Raw genomic sequence first — 19,435 nt, 5'->3', positions numbered from 1 at the left:
TTATACTTTCCGTTTAGCACGGATATAAGCTGACAGCAGTTCAATCAAAGAAACATCACAGAACAAAGATTTACATATCTACAAATTCCTATAAATAATTCAGTAACACATATGCTTTAATTAGTTCTATGTATTAGAAATACTAAACTCCTCTAATCTATCACTTTGGTTTGGTTTGAAGCAGGTGATTTACTTTTTTGCTTCACATCCTGCTGAGGAGTCAATCAGGAAAAGGCGTGCACAAGGCATCCTTTTCAGACGTGTGAAACACCTCAACTTGCTGCTTTCAATATGGAGGAGCAGCGGCTGTACCCGAGTCCCTCTCGATCGGCTGACCTCCTCCTATCTCTAAGGGAGAACCCAGCCACCTTTCAAAGGAAACTCATTTTGGCCACATGTATCCACAACCTCATTCTATCGGTCACTACCCAGAGCTCGTGACTATAGAAGAGGGTCATAGGAATGTAGCTTGACCACAACAGATCTGCCCCAATCCACCTGTCAATCTTACCCCTCACACTCACTTATTAAATAATATTCCCAAAATATCAACTAAGCCCAAAAAAGAAAGAGCAAATCTGTCTCGTTATTTAGCTTCTGGTTACAGTCACTCAAAAACCAAACAAAAAAAAAAGAAAAGCATCCATTGTGTGGTTGTTTTGATTGACAGATGGCCCAACACAGGCAGCTGGAGCCTGCTAGGCTTCAGCTCCACTACTTTGAGTCATTCAAAATGGACCTCAGCAGAGTGTGTATGTGTGCTGCTGTTGGTGTCTTCTCAAGCATTTCTATTGGATCCTTTGATTACTATCATTGCCTGATGTCAGGTGGAGACTTACTAAGACACAGACGCTCCACTTCACTTTTGCAGTTGTGTGTTGTCTTAACTTCACCACCATGTTGCTGTTTAAGTAGTCGAGCCCCAAAGGTTATGCCACTCATAATATCTTGATGGCAGTGAAACGTGTCTGAAATAAACCTTTAAAGAAAATTTCTTGGTATTTCTTATATTCTGTTCAGTGTCTCATTTATTAACAGGCATGTGTTTTAAGTTCATCGGCACTATTCACTCTCACTTTGTCTTTCTTCTCCTTTATTTTAATTTTTTAAACTTCAGGCCTGTATTGTCATCTTAGTCGCCTGTGCTTCTGGTGTAGTTTTTGCTGGTTTTATTCTTCAACTTCATTGCTATCTATCCGCACACCCATGCTCTGTCTTGTCTTACAGCGCCCTCTCGTGGTTGTTTTCAGTCATCAGACTCGGTACAAGCTGTAAACAGTGAGGGAGTCAGGGAAGGAGTGGGCAGGCGCGGATGTAATCAGGACTCATTATTTTGGATCGACAGGCCCGATCCGTCTGCGAGGCCGCTGCGTGTCTCAGAACAACCCAGGCGAAGGAGCATCAGCCGGGCCGGCTCCTCCATTCAGTCCGGGGCGGTAAGTACGGAGCAGCACTGCTGCTGTGGTTGTTAATGTTCGTAGAAATTCTCCTTCAGGCCTGCTGACACACCCCGCCATGAAAACAGTGACTCTGCTACAGTGTAGCATCATGTAGGTGCCCAGCATCCTGTTTACTAAAAGGCGTAGATGCTGCTTTATGTCCGTATTTGTTGCAATACCAACCATGTACCTCTAGAAAGAAGCATAAAAAGCCAAGACTGTACTAATAGACTCATTAACGTGCTACCGAAAGCATATTGTTGTTTATGTTGGGCAGAGGCAGATGTTTGTTTATACGTGCATTTTATGGGTTGGGCCCACGTTTGTCTCCAGAGCTGCTTTGATTCATCATGTCATAGATTCAACATGTTGACATGATAGCATCACGCATTTGCTGCACATTTGTCAAATGCACATACATGATGTGAGTCGCCTCTTCCACCACATCCCAAAGGTGCTCTATTGGATTGAGATCCGGTTATTGTGGTGCCCATCAGAGTACAGTGAGTACTCATTGTCATGTTCAAGAAACCAGTTTGAGGTGATCAGAGCTTCGTGACGTGGTTTGTTATCCTGCTGGAAGCAGCCATCAGTAGATGGGCACCCCGTGCCAGCTACCCCGTGGACATAAAGGGATGAGAAGCAACAATACTTAAGTAGACTGTGGTGTTTAAATGATGCTGGGTTTGTACTTGTGGGCCCAAAGTATGCCTATAAAATATTCCTAACACCATGGCACGACCAGCAGTAGCCGTAAGCTTTGATACAAAGCAGGAGGGATCAATGCTTTCATGTTGTTTCTGGCAAATTCTCACACTACCGTCTGAATGTCGCAGAAGAATCCAGACTCAAACAACCAGGCAATGTTTGTAATGGACAAACTGTAGCCTCAGCTTCCTGTTCTTAGCCAACAGGAGTGACAAACTGCATAGTCTTCTGCAGATGTGCCCAATCAGATACTTCAGAGATACTTTTCTGCATACCTTGATAACAAGTAGTTATGAGTCGCTGCTGCATTCCTATCAGCTTGAAGCAGGCTGACCATTCTCCTCTGACCTCTGGCATCAACGAGGCATTTTCTCCCAGAGACCTGCTCACCAGATGTTTTCTCTTTCTTGGACTATACTCTATAAACCCTGGAGATGGTTGTGCCTGGCTGTGAGACTTTACAAAATAAGATATGTATTTATTTTTTATTAATGCATCATCACCCAACTGTTTTCCCAATTGTAAAGATCAGACCCTAAATAAAAAGGTTTTTATTCATCCATTTCTTTAATTGTACAACACATATACTTTATATAGCATCTGGTAAGTTAGATGCTAGCCATATGTGGTCCATGCTCAGAGCTCTGAGCCTCTTTTAAAAAAATAAATAACCATAATAAAAAAGCATAAACTTAAAAGCACATACAAAATAAAATATCTAACAGGAAACAAAAGAACAGAACAAAAAAGCATAAACATTTTCATTATTAATGAAAATGAATGAAGTCCAACCAGATAGTTAGTACCACACACAGCTCCGTGACTGAAGATGTAAATGTCCTTTAACAAGATTTGAAATACATTGTCATATAATGGATATCCAATCAATAATAATTAATATGATGACTCAATAATAATAGTAGCTGAATAAGGTAACTATATGCAATAGCTTCTCTGTCACAGTGAAAGGAAGGAGAAGCGAGGTACACTGGTTCTTACACGTTATATTTCTAACCAGTTTCTCTAGCAGGTTGGTAGTGCTGTTGTATGCTCGCTTCAGAGAGCTCCCCAAATGAAGTGCTTAACTTTATAAAGAACCAGTGAGCCAGCTGCGGCCACTACTGCGCAATAACTGAGTGAACTACAGCTTCATAACACCCAGGCAGCGATTTTCATTCTTTCTAACTGACTGCGGCCTTCTAAAACATTAAACAGTGCCTACTTCTTTCTCTGCTGCATGTCCTACTGCTTAATGTCTTTTCCCAGAAATCCTCATGCATCAAAAACTCTGCTTGTCTCTGTGTCTTACTGTACAGCGGTCCCTGCATCACTGACACATTGTCTCAGAGCTGGGATACACTTCAGTGGCACCATGCACTTCGTGACCACACCTGCTGCGGTGCTGTGTCTGCTGGCTGGGGCATCGGTGGCCATTCACGCCCCTGAGACAGGTAAGGAGGGCAGCATGGGGCCAGGGGACTCCACAGAGCTCAACAGCGGTCAGTTTTAATAAAAAGCAAAGATTTAAAGGTCAGGTTCGTGAGAGCAGACAGCAAATAACATGTCAGAGCGATTCAGTGCTAAGAAAGTCAGGTCAGTCATTTTATGGAGCAGACGTCTTGGCGCTGGTTCAGTAAGATGCTGCTTATTTGGCTTATATTAAGTTAATGGTTAATGATCTGTTTAGTACTTCTAAGCTATATTGAGTCTTTGATGCTATGATATCTGAGACTTTATGTGTCCCCTCAGTTTTTTTGGACAAGGAGCAGGCAACCTCCTTAATCTCCCGTCAGAAGAGAAATACACCTTCCACTCTGGAGCAGGCTTGCATGGAGAAGGTGTGCAGCTACGAGGAGGCCAGAAAGTTCTTCCAAGACACATACCGCACGGTGAGCCCACTGTTAATCCCCTCCTCATTTCCTCAAACCTCCTTTGCGCGTCTGTTCGTAAAGAGAAAGCCACTGTGCAGCTCCAGATGTTTACTTATGCCGTGTTATTTCTTCTCCAGGATATCTTCTGGTCAGTCTACGTTGGTAAGTGCATTATTAAAAGGATTGTCCATTACTGCCTATGCATTAGCACTGCATTACAGCTTATTAACTTCTCCGTGTTCAGATGGAGATCAGTGCGCAGAGAAGCCCTGCAAGAATGGAGCCATGTGTTCAGACAGTGTTGGAGGCTTTGATTGTGTCTGTAAGTCGGGTTTCACTGGAGCCCTCTGCGAGAAAGGTGAGAAGGAGACGTCAGGATTTCGCACGTGAACATCATTTTTGATTTGCTTTTCAAGTTCTGCAAGCTTTCCACTTTGTTTTCACAATGCAGACGAGACTCTGTGCACTCTGGAAAAGGACCAGGGCTGCTCTCAGTTCTGTAAACCAGGCTACATATCCTACGAATGCTCCTGCGCCCGCGGGTGGAAGCTCAACACAGACAAGAAACAGTGTGTGCCTCAAGGTACGTCTGTCATGTATCGAAATGACTTTTTTCTGCATGTTCTTTGTTGGAGTTTGAAAAAAAAAAACACTGTGTTTTATGCCTGTGTCTATTATTTACTGAATAACATGGCAGATTACTAGTTGCCAGTGATTGTGGGTGGTGGAAAACCTTTGGCAGTACATCAAAAAAATACATAAAGGTTATCCATCCATCTTCTGCCACTTATGTGGGTCTGCAACAAAAGCAGTCTAAGCATAAATGCACAGACCCACTCAGTGAGACACCTCCTCCAGCTCTTCCAGGATCACTAAGCCCAGCTGAGATATATATATATATAATAAATAATCTCTCCATCGTGTTCCTCTTTGTAGGAAATAACAGAAATACTTCACCTAGGAAGCACCACAGTAGATATACTAAGGACTCCTCGATGTGACAGTGGTAGTGGCTCCACTCTGTTGCCCTCCTGAATGACAGAGCTCCTCTTGCTGTCTCTAAGGGAGAACCCAGCCACCCTGCCGAGGAATCTCTTTTCCATTCTTTGTATCCAAAATCTCATTCTTTCTGTGACTACAAAGATTTTGTGGCCGTGTGTGAGGGCGAGAATGTAAATCAATCAACACTTAACTGTGACACTTAGCTCTCTCTTCAGATATACTCATTTTACTTTCACTGCTGAAACTGCACCAATGCATCTGTCAGTCTCCCCGCTCCACCCTTATGAGCAAGACCCTGACATATTTGAACTCCCTCTCTCAGGTACCAGTTTTTCCCTGACCTGAAGTTGGAATCGTGGCCTCAGACTAGGAGGTGCTATCTGTCATTTTTGCTGCTTCACACTTGGCTGCAAACTGCCCCAGTGCAAGATGCATGTCTTGCACTGGGGCAAGATGCATGTCACCTACTAATGAAGCCAGAAGAGAGGTGGCCTCCAAGTGGTGGAGGCCACCCTCCACCACTTGGCTGTGTTTAGAAATTCTGTGACCATTTTTTACACTGCATAAAAATGAGGTCACACCAGGGTACCGCAGTTGATTTAACATCTCTGCTTAATCTGACAATCTGTCTTTGGGTTGTGGGAAGAGGCTGGAATACCGGGGAAAACCCACAGGGACAGTGAAAATATGCCACCTTCACACAGCCTCCAACCAACCAACAGCATTGTTGCCTCAAAGCAACAATGCTGTTATTAGGTACTATGGAGGACCCCTACACCTCCATAGTGCCTCATGAAGAGCTGAATTTATTACAGCACGAGGGTTCAAAGTGAAAATGCCGTTTATAGCAGGAAAAAACAGTTTTCTCTTAGAGGGCATAGACAAGAGACCCATCTGCCCATGTTTGTTTACTTTTTCAGTCATTTTTCTAACATTGTGCTGCTTACATGATGCTGTCAAAGATATAATCAAGACACTCATCCAGCCAGCTCAGATGAAAAGAGGATTTCTGATATTTCCCCACAGACTGCTTTGTTGACTACAAAAGCTATTGCTAGATATGCCCGTCGTACTTCAAAAATAATGTAGTCAAAAAAATAATCATAATCATCTCCTTCTGTCAGTCGAGTACCCCTGCGGTAAGGCGTCCCGTCTACAACAGTTGCAAGGCAAATTGTCCAGAATCAGCACCAGCAACCCTGAAGGAATTGCCTGTTCGTCATCCGAATGTCCGTGGCAGGTAGGAGGACACTTGTTAACATAAAGACACAATGCTATCAGTGTGTGAGTGTGCGTTTCTCAAAGGTATGAAAAAGAGTTGCAGGGTCTTAACTGTCGTGCTGTTTCCAGGCTGTTCTGGTGAGTTCAGAGTCAGCAGGTTTCTGTAGCGGAGTCATACTGAAGGAGAACTTTGTCCTGACTACAGCTCAGTGTGCCAACAAATACCCATCCTTCCAGGTGGTTGTTGGTGAGTAAACAAAGAGTATACAAACATTGCAAGTAGGTAGTGATTGATATGTATTGTACATTTTATAACACATAAATTAGCTTTCCATTGCCCCCCAAAAATGTAATCTAAAATAATAAAAAATGTACATAATATGCATACAAAATGTTTAAGTATAGATTCAAAAGGGGGGTGTTTGCATTTGTAATGATTTCCATCCTGTATGAAGGAAATCAATAACATATCCTCCTGAGAACCAGCCAATTAGTTTATGTCCTCTGTAATGGACATTTGGTTTCGGTCTTTATATCTTCAGACTCATTTGAGCTATCCTACTAAATCCTGATGTGTTAAATAGAGGACATCTTGGGCTTTCCATTGATATCTCATGTGTTTGGGTGACCTCTTTCAGCTCCAAAGAGGAAGGACATCACAAAAAAATTAAATCCGACGATTAATTTTCCCCTCGGTTCTCAGGAGGATAAATAATAACAGTACCATAGATGTTACTGTGTGTGGAGGGACCTATCCAAGCTTTCCTTTCAGATTCAGAACAAATTTGTCTCTTTCTTGGCTTATGTTACATTTCCACCTGCGATGATATATTAGCATTTTTTAATGGCATGAAAAAACACAGACATGTCAGCACGTTGTATAGAAGCCAGCATGTGCCTTAAAATATAAATATTTAAGTGAAAAGTCTTTTCAGTCAGCAGACTCAGTACAAGCTGTAAATGGTGAGGGAACGAGGGGACAGGCACGGATGTAAAAGTTTTTAGAGAAGAGTCATCACAAATTAACGATGCAAGCAGTTTTTAATGAGTACAGAAATAATGTAACATTTGTTAAGAATATAGTCAAGTGAAAAAGAGTTTTCACTGGACTGTGCAGCACTGGGCTGTACTACAGGAATTGAAGGGTCTTTAGTGGCCAGACGCTACTAATAAAATGCATTTGGTTAAATTTTCATCAGTGAGTGCGAGCACCTCTATAAAAGCAGAGGTTTTGGCAGTTAGGTATTGTATGTGTTAGCATAACCTGACGAGGAGTGGACGTCAGGAGAAAGCCTGTTCTCTCTCTAAAAGCACAGTGGCAGCACAGTTTAGGTTTATATCTGAAGAAAGCACAAGACGTCTGGAAACAGACCAATAAGATAAAGGTGGAGATAACTAGCCCGAATGCACAGCATTGTGTTTGGTGAAAACCAAACACAGCATATCAGCACAAACACTCACAGTAAAAACAGTAAAAACTGTTTTATTATCAAAGACCGACATTTACTTAGCTCATGTTGTCTGCTCAGAACAAATAGCATTTACCTAAATAAACACAAATCCACAAATTGAAAAATTCTACCATTTTATAATCGTTGTTAAATAAAATTACAGAATAAATCGATCAAAAAAAGAAGTTTCCAAAATTGTCACTTTATAAATCATGAATATTACATCAGCAAATTAGTGTGTTTATTTAAATATGGTTTCTTTTGCTGTTTTAAAATGTAATAAAATAATTATAATCTAATATTTATAATAATAATAATCAAGCTATTAATATAATTATTGCAACAGCTCTGCACTGAACTCGAGCACAGAAGTGCAGTAAATCTTGTGCTGCATGCCGGTTTTTAGATTTTTAGAACTTTTAACATCATCACTCTTCCTTATCTCCTGCACAGGTAAAGACAGCAGCAGTAATACTGAACTACAGACGCTGTATGTTAAAGTGATGTATGTCCACCCACGCTATGTGGAAGGTCGCCCTGAAAACGACCTGGCTGTGATTGAGCTCCGCGACCGCATCATCTTTAAAAGACACATGATTGCTGCCTGTCTGCCAGAACGAGACTTTGCTGAGAGCGTTTTGATGGCAGGTGACTACACAACAGTGGTCACTGGCTGGAAGGAACCACAGCAGGGGTCTGCTTTCCAGGGCTCGCTCACTCTTAACACCCTGGTGTACAACAAGCTTCCCATGTGTCTGGAAACTCACGGAAACTTGATGACCAACAAGATGGGCTGCACTGCACCTCGTGAGAACGCCGGCTGCACCATGAGCTCCGGCAGCCCCCTGCTCACCCTGTACAGGGACGTGTTCTTCCTCACCGGTGTGGTGAGTCAGCCAGCAGGGGCCGACTGCAGCAAAGGATACATCTTCCAGAAGGTGTCGCGCCACCTCGGCTGGCTGCGGCAAAGAATAGGTTCACGTTAGGAGCGGTAGTCAGAGAGCACACTGAGGTTATTGATCATGGAATAGGATAATACAGGTTAATAAATAATAAAACAGGGAAACTGAATATTTTCCTCCTTCTAACTTAGTCTCTTCTTTAGCCTTGTCCTTGTGTATTTAAAAAATTGAAATAACTAACATAACATATATGCTGTCATCTCCGTTCCTCTTTGGTGTGTCTCGTTTATCCACAAGGTGGCTCTCTGGTTACATAAAGACAGAAGCGTTCGTTACATGTATCCTACAACTACAGCAGAAACGGTGAGAGATGTGTGAATTATTCAGCATGTGTTTTGTGATGTGGACGTACCGTTTTAATAACCTCTGAGCGCTGTACTCGTTGACATGCACCTTATAAGACTATTACTCATCACTGTTGTATGAATGTAATAAAGTGTAACACCACACCTACTGTCAGCTCTGTCATTGTGGTTATAAGAGGTTATAATTATTTCAGAACGTTACATATAAAGGTAAGCTTGAGATGTGCCATAGTTTGTGGGAGATCATCAAACACAAGAACGTGGGCATTACTATTAATGACAATGTCAAATGAATATACAGGACTGTGCAAAAGTCTTGGGCTGATCCCTGTTTCTTTATTATTCTTCAGCACAGTCTGAACTCTCTTAGGCTGTTTCTTCTATTTTCTTTAAGGAGTGTTCAGGAATAGGTCTCCAGGTTTCTTGAACAACATTCAAAGCTCTTCTTTGGATGTTGGATGCCTTTTGTTCCTCTATCTGTCAAGAAGATAGCAGTAATGTTGAGGTCCAGGTGCTGTGGAAGCCAATCCATGACTGATAGTGTTTCAGTGTATGTTTTTTTTCCATCCAGTTATGCTTTTTACAGCATTGGCAGTGTATTTGGGGTCATTGTCATGTTGAAAAATGAAATTGTTCCCAATCAGATACTTTCCAGATGGATGCATGATCGTACTTTTCTGTGTTCATAATTCCATCAATTTTGACAAAATCTCCAACAAATGCAGTTCCAAACCATGACAGAGTCTCCCATGTTTTACAGATGGCTGTAGACACTCACTGTTCTATCTCTGTCCTGACTTCCTCTGTACAAATTGACCAAAAATGTCTAATTTGGATTAATTGCACCATAAGACTTGTTGCCACTCATTTACAGTCCAGTTCTCCCCACTTCCCTTTCCTAAGTATCGCTGCTGGAGAGCCATCCATGCATTGAGACCAACTGAAGGGCCAGATGCATCTCTCAGGTCCTGTTCATGCTTGGACAACTCCTAGGTCAGTGTTAAGAAACACTCTGAAAATTATCAGGTACAACAAGTGTACTGAAAATCTGTAAAAAAGGAGCTAATGTCCAAAGAAAAACTTTGGAAGACCTTCAGAAAGCCTAGAGGATTGTTGCTCTCTCTGAAGTAAAATATAAAGAAATGACGGGTGGCTCAAGACTTTTGCCCATTACTCTGTAATACATCAACAACAGCAAAGAATCTAAAATTACGAACTAATACTTAAAGTATAATTCTTCCACACCAACCACATTTCCACCACGTTTCATATTGAAGCTCTGTGATGCTGTGCTTTGAACACATCTTTACATCAGCATGCTAACATGGTAACAGCATGCTGTTTATCATGTAGAACCAAGACTGACATGTTAATTCAGCATATTAGCATACTATTTGCTCATTAGCACTACCCACTCTAGCTGATGGGGGTATCATTAGTTTTGTGGCCATTTGGTTAGAAGCCAAAGTGTCATCAGGGTCATCGTCTTCATGGTCTGATGAAGAGCAGGTGTGCTTTGATCAGTGATCAGCACACTATCTCAGAAAACTACTTGACTACATTTATGAAGTCAGATCAAGACTTTTAGTTTCGTTATGAGGGATGATTTACACATTCGCTCGACAACCGAAAGGTCTCTGGATCGACTCCAGCTGGAGATGCAAATCTCTGTTGGGGTTGCATCATGAAGGGGATCTGGTGTAAAAACTCATGTCGACCTATGAGACAAGAGGAGAGCTGAAAGTATCTCATTCTTATAAAAAGGAATTATTACCTGTCTGTTTGTGTAGCAGGGGAAAACAAGGCGCACACGTGGTCAGGTTGCTTGTCCATCACAGGCTGACAGACAACCACAGAGTTGTGTGTCAGCCTGTGATGGACTAGCATTGCTGGCTGGTGGACCACAGCCCGTTTAGAATCACCAATATGCCTAATGAGCTTGCCTTTGGACTTTAGTTAGGAAGCCAAAGTCCCTTGGAGAGAAACCAAGCATGGGAAGGGCACAAAAACATGCATGCTCTGCAAACAACATGCAAACAACCAGATTAGCTATTTAATGCACTACTGTGCCATCCTCAGGGTAGAAGCTAATCGGGAAGGGAGGAGTGAAGTGCAACATATTATACTGCTAAAACAGCTCCCAGTCCACACACAGTCACCATCTTCCACCATCCGCCATCTGCAAATAAATAAAAAATGCATAAGACACATTAACTGTATGAAAAACAACCTGACAAGCAAAACCAAAATCAAAAGCTCAGAAAGTAGTGAGATTTCAAGACGTGATCTTCCCACAAAATAGCAGGATGTTTAGAAAATTAATTTCTCTAAGGTAAAATATATAATGGGACCATGGGGCAAAACTAAAAGTATGTTTGAGAACAAGTACAAAGTCTTGAAGCTGACAGACTTGAGGGAATCAGGGCAGTTATTTTACACGTAAACTAATTCACAGGCATGTTGGTTTGTGTTTAAATATGACGCTCTGGGGTGTGAGTTAAAGCGTTAAATTTGCAGTTTGCATAATTTACATACCACAGTAGCGGACTATTGACAATCTGACAATCTAAACGTCTAATATACCCCTTTCCCCCCACTTAGACAATATTAGCTTACCCTCGCTGTCACATACCCCTGTGTTGTCTGGCAACATTTTCCCACAGAGCCTCTCCCTCTGCAGTCTTCTCACAGCCTCCCTGGTGAACAAGGCCAGGCCCATGTCACAGAGGCAGAGAAAAGGAGAGGCAGAAGAATGGCCAAGAGAGAGGGTAGGAGACGCCACATAACAACAAAAACCTGGCCTGCCACTTTTGATTGGAAGCTTGAAAAGGACAGCTCGGAAAGCTGGGGCCCACGTTGGCTGTTGCTATGGCACTCACCTAGGAGATGGCTCCTTGCTCCCAAAAATGGCAGCGCTCCTTTTGCTGGGCCGTCCAGCGGAGATTCATGTGAGCGGAGCTCCTTCCTTCCTGAGTCTGGTCCCGCTCTCTCGTTCTGACAGTTCCGTTTATGTGATCGAGCTCACAGAGCCGTTCAAAAGCACACACCGAGCAAGGTGTAGGCTAAGGAGTGCAGCTCTCCTCTGAGCTGCAGAACTGTGAAATGTATCAGTTACATATCAAACAGTCACTGCATCTTACCCCGAGAATAAAACCTCACATCTGAGCAAATGGGGAGACAAGGACGTGATGGGAATGCTGAGAGGGAGGAAGATGTTTGAGAAGTAAAGTGCTGAGGTGCAGAAATGGAGAAGGACTCAAAGATGAAGAGCAGCAGATGAAGAGATTTGCTGTGTTGATGCAGAAGAGATGACTGCCATTGTGCTGATGGATTGATGGACTTAAAGTATATTAGATATGAATGAAACATTAACAGGGTTGTTATTACTTAGGGAAGCTTTCACTCTACACAAATCAAATATTACTTTTATTGGACAGGATTGCTGTGCACTGTTATTCAGACTACACTGTACCAGTGGTGTGTGTTTGCATCTGGCCAGGATACTAAATCAGTAACACCGCCAAACCCAAAGAGCATTTACATGCTGTGACCTCAAATCCTTGCTAGTGTGTGCAAGAACATGCATGTAAGTATGCATAACACATGGATGCTTTTTTGGGGTTGGGGGGTCGACATCAAATGACAGACTTTAGGAAGGATTATCTGTCTGTGTGGTGTCTGATCCACACATGGGGGGTTAGCTTTATGTCTGCACACTGAAGGCAGATTGAATGTGTTAAAATCTGATGGGCTTTGCATGCAATCTGTAAAGGCATCCCTGTGATCTCGTCCAATAATCCCCCACCCCAAAATCCATGTCCCCAATCTTTTCTCACTTCAGGACTTCACACATACGGAGAGGTCTCCAGTCAGATTGGGTGAAAAAAAGGAAAAGAAAAACAAAAGCTTTCCCCCTCCACCCAACCCCGCCCCTAACCTACCCCTATGCAAACTCATCTGCACGCCAAACACAGTAGCTTCTACTTCATTGGGTAATTGTGCAGAAGAGTGGAGGTAACGTGAGACCTCGAGAGGTTACAGCTAGGGCTGAAAGAAGTGTTTGAAAGAGAAAATATGAGACAGGCTGTAGACTTTTATATAACTCTGCAGCAGTCTCCCTGACATCAGCTCAGCTGTTTGTCTACAGCCATGCTAGTGCTTCTGTGAGGCTGTTTGTGCTAAATACATCAGCGTGTTCACAGTGACTATAATGAGGGTATAATGCTTACTATGTTTACCATCATGCTCGCATGCTAACATATGCTGAAGAGAAGAAATGCTACAATTATATAGTTACATATACTGGATCTCCCAAATACAAGCAGTTGAATAGGAAAAGCACTCAAAGCTGAAGATATGTGTAAGGAACCTTTGACAGTTCATAAAAACTACAGAGCTGTCAACAAATTGCTGAAATATTCCTCAAAATCTAATTTAACTAACAGTCACAGTGAGCCAAAACAAGCAGTGTTATTGGGATTAAAGGGAAAGTGCCAAAAACTGGAATTCCTGCGATGGCCACACGAGGCTGGATCCAAAACTAAAAAATCATGTTAAAAATGGCCATATTTACAACAGAAATTAACATACATCCAGTTATCCAGGCACCCATCCATTTTTGTTAACTTCTTATCCAATCCATGTTAATCAGTTTAACTTCAGCGGCACACTAAATGATTTTGGTCACTAGAACTAATTATCCCAGTCACAACATTTTAATTATGGTTACATTTGAACATTTTGGAGCTGCTACAAGTTTATCTAGGCTTGTAGATATGCCTAATTAAGGATGTGATTGCCATGATTGACAAGTGGGTGTGATTTAATTTTGTTGACAATCTTCGGTTGCACTAAAAAACATTCAAGACGTCTGCTGTTCAGCTTTTTCCAGTAAGTGTTTTGGTTTTTAGTTCTTTTTTTCCCAGCTGTCTGAAGGCTTCAACATAGAGTAATGCCATAATGACAATATCCATCGTTTATATACAGTCTCTAGATAAACTGTAAACTAAATAGAAACACTAAGAGTCAATTAATAAACTTTTCAGTTCTTATCATGTTGCTAACATTGTCAGATATGTGGGATAAACTTGGAGCACAGCTGGGGAGGATGGCAGCGTTGCAAGTTTTGTATTGTTTTCATTGTTTTCAGACTGCATGGGTCAACATGCCAAACAAGCACACTCATTTATAGAATACCTCATTCGGCAGTCATTTCCATTGTACCACATATCACACACACACATTACAATATGAATTATTTTTAACATATAAGAGGTAAAAAATTTCAATCCTTTAAACTACTCACACCATCAGACCACCATCCTTTAGTCCCTGTGTGCAGAAAATTCATTGACAGCACTGATCCTGGCAGTTTTCTCCTCCTGCTATATTCTCTCCTTCCTCTTTTGAGCACTACTTTATTTTTTTCTACTTTTTTACTACTCTGTGTTATTTCTGATAATAAATGATCATCAACTTTAGAACACACCTACAAAAAAACCAAACAAATTAAGACAAGATCTTAATGAATTTGACAGCACTGGCAACGTTTCTATATTTGCTTTTCTTTTGTCTACTCCCGTGTGCTTCCTGTAGTTGCAGGTCTTCTGAAACCAGACCCAGTCCTTGAAACTGACTTTAAAAACAATATGTCACTTTCAGCATGTGGGCGCAGTGACTGTGGATGATAGAGGAGGAAAGGTAAATCCTGGAGCTGCCTTTATTCCCCTGACCTCACCCTGACCTTGCAAAGGTTAAACCATAAAGTCACTGAGAAACCCGAGGAGCTGAAAGAAAGATCTCCAAAGCTCACTGGGTGAAAACGAGCACACAAAAGTCCCTGTTGTGGTCTTTGAAGAGGTCAGATAAGAAGAGGTGTGTGTGTCTTTGTTCACAGTATCCTGATATACTGTATTGTTTTAAGATGACATGACTAGTTGACATTTAGATGATCTTTGCCATTAATCCTCTTTCTTCGGGGCAAGGCTACCTCAGAAGGCCATGACCTCTCAGGTTTTATGTAAATGTGGTGGACAGATAGGTCTGGATTATGTGCAGAATGTACAACCTTTGGTGATGTAGTTTGCAATTTGCATAAAATAAAATTGATGAGAGCAGTATTTAAAAAATAAATAAATAAAGGAGGGGCTGAGATATCTTAATATTTATTCCAAAGTATTGGTTGAATATGAGTGATGTAATCCAACCGTTAAAAACCTGTCTTCACAAGGTGCAAAAACCATGCTTCTACAGCAGGCATTCTGTTGAACGTACACATTACAGGAACTCTTTTTAATCAGAGTATAGCATTAAGTCGGCTAATCTTCTGGGATATTGATCTGGTTAGTTAAGAAGCAGAGGGGATTGTTAATCAGTTTCAGCTGCTTTGGTGTTAATGAAATTAGCAACAGGTGCACTAGAGGAGCAACAATGACACGACGCCCAAACCATGAATGGTTTTACAGGTGGAGGCCACTGATATTTTCTCACTGCTCGTGTTTTCTGGCTGTTTCTTCACTAGTATAACATTTGGAGGTTGCACAGATAGTCCAACTCTTCCACCATGCTGCATTGATTAAGTGCCATTGTCAGAAGGTTTGCTGTGTTTCCCGGCACAGTCTCAAGAGCGTGGAGCTAGAAAACATTATGTTGCCTGTAACATCGGTTTTGTGGTTGGTCGGTGATGGTCTGGGGAGGCTTTTTCATGTCGTGATGCACAGACTGCAACAGGCATTTGAAGGATGAAATCCTTGGACCTGGTGTGCAGTGAGTCCTGGGTTCCTCGTAGTGCATAATAATACCCGGTCTCATGCTGCAATAAAAGTTTTGCAAAACAGATTACCCTGCCTCATCCTTTTTTCACTTATATTTTCATTGTTGTCTTTAAATTCAGCCCTCTGTAGGTTGATAACTTTTATATCTGTCAAACTATGCGGCATCCTTTCATTCCATATCAGTACGGATGTCCAGCAAGGGGTTTTTTTCCTACTAAGGTCCGATGTGTTTTCAGGGTGTTCCTTTAATGTTTTTGAGTATATTTTTTGTTAGAAGCATTCAAGGCCAACTCCAAGGATTGGGTGTAGTTATACAGGTAAACCAGAGGAGCAAAACTGTAACAAAACGACACAATATAGATCAACTTCAACATTTCACCTTCTGTTTAGAAGTTATTGAATAAAACCTCATATATATTTGTAAATATACACAATGTAAGAGTTCAGCCAAGGTTTTTTCCTCACCAGACACCCCGCCTAGCACACTTCACATCCTTTGTCCCTGTTTGATATTTTTCAGCCAGTTTAAAATAGGAAGTGAGGCTGGAAACAAAGTGTTCTTTAAAATTAGACTCTTCCCGCTAATTTTGGACACCTGCATCCTGCCATAGTTAATACATCCTGTGTGGTCATGGACTCTCATTCGGACGCTCGTCACTGGAAACAGATGCAACATATGTTCTGTATGTCAGCCACCCTGCTGTCACTGTGAGGCTTATTGTGTGCAACCCAGCGGGGCCTTGACAAGGCAAAGCAATCTCTGACCAGCATGGAGGCACTGTAACATACTGTATATGCGATATAATGAGCAAACCAATAGGAATTATGACCAACAGAAGGAGGATTATAACTCAGAGTCAGAGCCAAAGTTAGTCTAACTGCCTGTCAGTAATGTTATATCAGAGCACGATTGAGACTCACACTGATCCAGAGTTGCCTTGTCACCCTCTATGAATACTAAAGCAGGAATTTTCCACTGGGTGCTTTCATCTGAGCTTCACTGTAGATGTAACTGCACCTATTCTGTTACAGTCTTTGCTTAATTTATTCAGCAAGTTGTAGATCGAGACTGCGTTTGAAAAAGAGCGACTATAAAGCCTGCACAACATAACGTCAAGACAAATTACTCACACAAAGCACTCACTGTACAACATCAATCACAAACTCAAAGAGTTTCAAGGGCCTACATACATAACGCAAAAGAATTAACCTAAACTCTTATAATTAGGTGCTATGGTTATTACCTCAACTGAAAAAAAGATGATAAATAAGTAAATCAGCAACATATAAACCACAACAATTTGAGTGTATTACATATAACAAATATAATAAATAGACCAAAATCAGGAAATTTAGTTTTTGGTTTGAATTTGTTTGAAATGTTGCGTCACATTTGACCTCTGACCTCTCCTTCAAGGTCAGCAGTTGGATCTGAAGGGGAATGTGACAATAATGCTATATAGAGCTATTTAAAACTATGTTTCTTACTGCTATTGTTTGTATTGTGAATATATGAGTATACAGGGAATGATATATGGGGATTCTAAATATCACATTACTTATGACCTCTGACCTCTTCTTCAAGGTCAAATTAGGTCAAACTTTCATAAAATGCATTTTATCTTTAAAATTTGTCAGGGATTCTAAATATTGTGTCATAGTTTGCATCCGTATCATGTGACATTTGACCTCTGACTTCACTTTTACATTTCATATCTGCCTTTCCTTCAAACTGACCCCAAAATGTGTTATATCTTTAAAAAAGTATTGTCAACAGAAACTACTACTTAGGACTTACTTATATTATATAATAAGCTCAAGTTATTCATGTATTCACGTTCTTATTTATCTACTTATCATACAAATCAATTCCTATTATCTGTTACCCTTTCAGCTGCAATGCCCTAACGCAATCAGCTATCATCTAACGATAATCTTAGTGCACACAACAGGAGGTGCCTCCCTACGCTCCTTATAGCCTTCCTGTTGCTCCCAAAGACTCTCAGCAGTTCCCAGATTATCTTACAGTACTCTAATGAAACTATGTTTAATTTTAGAGTGACAGACAGGTTTATCCCTTGGACTTTTAGCCTACCACAATTAACGAATTCCTTGGGATCTCCGGTTTTGGCTTGGCAACAAGTTGCCAGAAGATTAGTCACGTACATAATTAGTCCCTGTGAGAATAAATCTAAATAGATGCCTTTTGTGTTGAATAAATAAAAGACTTCTAGCATGTTAATTACTTAATTTCGGAGTTGATGATGAGTTGATTTCATTGCACATATTTCTGAGGCTGACACGACAGAGGTATCAGTCTTCTCAGCACTCTCTTTTGTGTTTATGAACTCTGCGGCTCAAAATGGTGGCCTAATTACCCATCCCAGCTCCACACTCAGGAATTACATGGTAATAAACATCTTAATTGGACTATTACTCTAACCAGATAAGGTATTCACATCGGGATGTTCTTTAAAATCCATTTCTTGTGATTAACTAGGTGTGATTATATAACGATTTCCCTGCCTGTTCGCAGTTGTCCATAAAAACGATGAGAATAAAGATGAAATTGGTGTTGTCTGCGGATACCGGAGTGAGAGGACCGTTAATCTTCTCAGTCCTTCTGTTTTGAGCTGCGACCCCCTCCTCTTCCTCCACCCTCTCTTCCCATGCTGTCACTCTCCCAGCCTGCACCTGTCAGATTAGTCTCATATCCTCAGCTGCTACTCCATGTGATACGCCTCCTTACTGCCCAGAGCCTGCATGTCATTTTACTTTGCATGTATTTATGAGTCGGAGTGCATGTGAAAGGAAAAGCGAGTGGGAGAGAGACCAGATAGAGGCCAGTCTCATGGAAAATGTATAAAATGTGAGTGTTGCTGGTTGTTGCTTCCCAGTTTCTTCCTCATGGTGCAGCAGGATTTGGCTTAGTACCATTAACATGCAGAAGCCAAAATTTAGATGAACACCGCCCCCTAAATCGCTGGATTACCTGCAATCGAATAAAACTAAACCTTTCTCTGTGAACGGATATTTTGCACCAGCTCCACACTGCAAGCATTACAGTCACCTGGTCAGACGTGTTAGGCTGCTTGGTGGGGCGGGGGGCGGGGGCTGTTTGTAAATGGAAATCCTTCCCCATGACTCGCATCTTGCAACACTAATAAAACAGGGAATCCAACAGGAGGATGAGATGGTGGGAGCCAGTGGGGGTGTTCCACCAGTCCAAGCCTCCCTGGAAGATGGACTGGAGCAGCTGAGACAACAAGCATGTGATGTGAGCGAGAAATAATAATCACCACGATTTGTTACCATCAAGATCCCCTAGATAACAAAAGGAATCCCGGAAAGTGGATCGTGTAACTGTGAAAATAAGAGTAAAAAAAAAAAACGGTCCACGAGAACAGATGTCAGAGAGATTTAAAAGTAGTTTTTATATAGGGCTTTTCTACTCTACAAGGAGCACTCGGAGCACTTCGTAAAGCATGCGTCATTTTTACATTTCAATCTGCTTTGATGAATAAATTGAAGAGCAACTTGGGGTTCAAATATCTTTCCCTAGGATAGCCTACTTTATGGCATGCAATCCCCCAACCTCCCAATTGGTAGATAACCCGGGATACCTAACAAGCTATAGCCATCAACCTAAATGCCATTTCATTTGTCATCCACGTTATTAAGCGTGTTTATTACTACTATTTAT

At 41.5% G+C, this 19,435-nt stretch overlaps 1 protein-coding gene and 1 long non-coding RNA gene across 2 annotated transcripts; one reads left to right on the top strand and one right to left on the bottom strand.

Annotated features, from left to right (window-relative positions):
* The first annotated feature begins 1,276 nt into the window (after positions 1 to 1,276).
* On the top strand, positions 1,277 to 9,108 carry proza (protein Z, vitamin K-dependent plasma glycoprotein a). The gene is made up of 9 exons (XM_085158059.1): positions 1,277 to 1,436; positions 3,464 to 3,598; positions 3,897 to 4,036; positions 4,156 to 4,180; positions 4,263 to 4,376; positions 4,470 to 4,601; positions 6,145 to 6,260; positions 6,371 to 6,488; positions 8,146 to 9,108. The coding sequence occupies exons 2-9, from the start codon at positions 3,520 to 3,522 to the stop codon at positions 8,676 to 8,678; spliced, it is 1,257 nt and encodes a 418-aa protein (XP_085014185.1). The 5' UTR covers positions 1,277 to 1,436; positions 3,464 to 3,519; the 3' UTR covers positions 8,679 to 9,108.
* Positions 8,145 to 19,404, bottom strand: LOC146520097 (uncharacterized). Its single transcript, XR_014873871.1, has 2 exons — positions 11,576 to 19,404; positions 8,145 to 11,138 (listed from the first exon to the last, which is right to left on the bottom strand). It is a non-coding gene; the product is annotated as an uncharacterized LOC146520097 (long non-coding RNA).
* Positions 19,405 to 19,435: the final 31 nt, after the last annotated feature.

The sequence above is a fragment of the Neolamprologus multifasciatus genome, chromosome 4 (assembly GCF_963576455.1).
Source record: "Neolamprologus multifasciatus chromosome 4, fNeoMul1.2, whole genome shotgun sequence".
NCBI classification, from domain to species: domain Eukaryota; kingdom Metazoa; phylum Chordata; class Actinopteri; order Cichliformes; family Cichlidae; genus Neolamprologus; species Neolamprologus multifasciatus.
The sequence above is the reverse complement of the archived record's forward strand: the minus strand, read 5'-3'. Positions and strand labels throughout refer to the sequence as shown.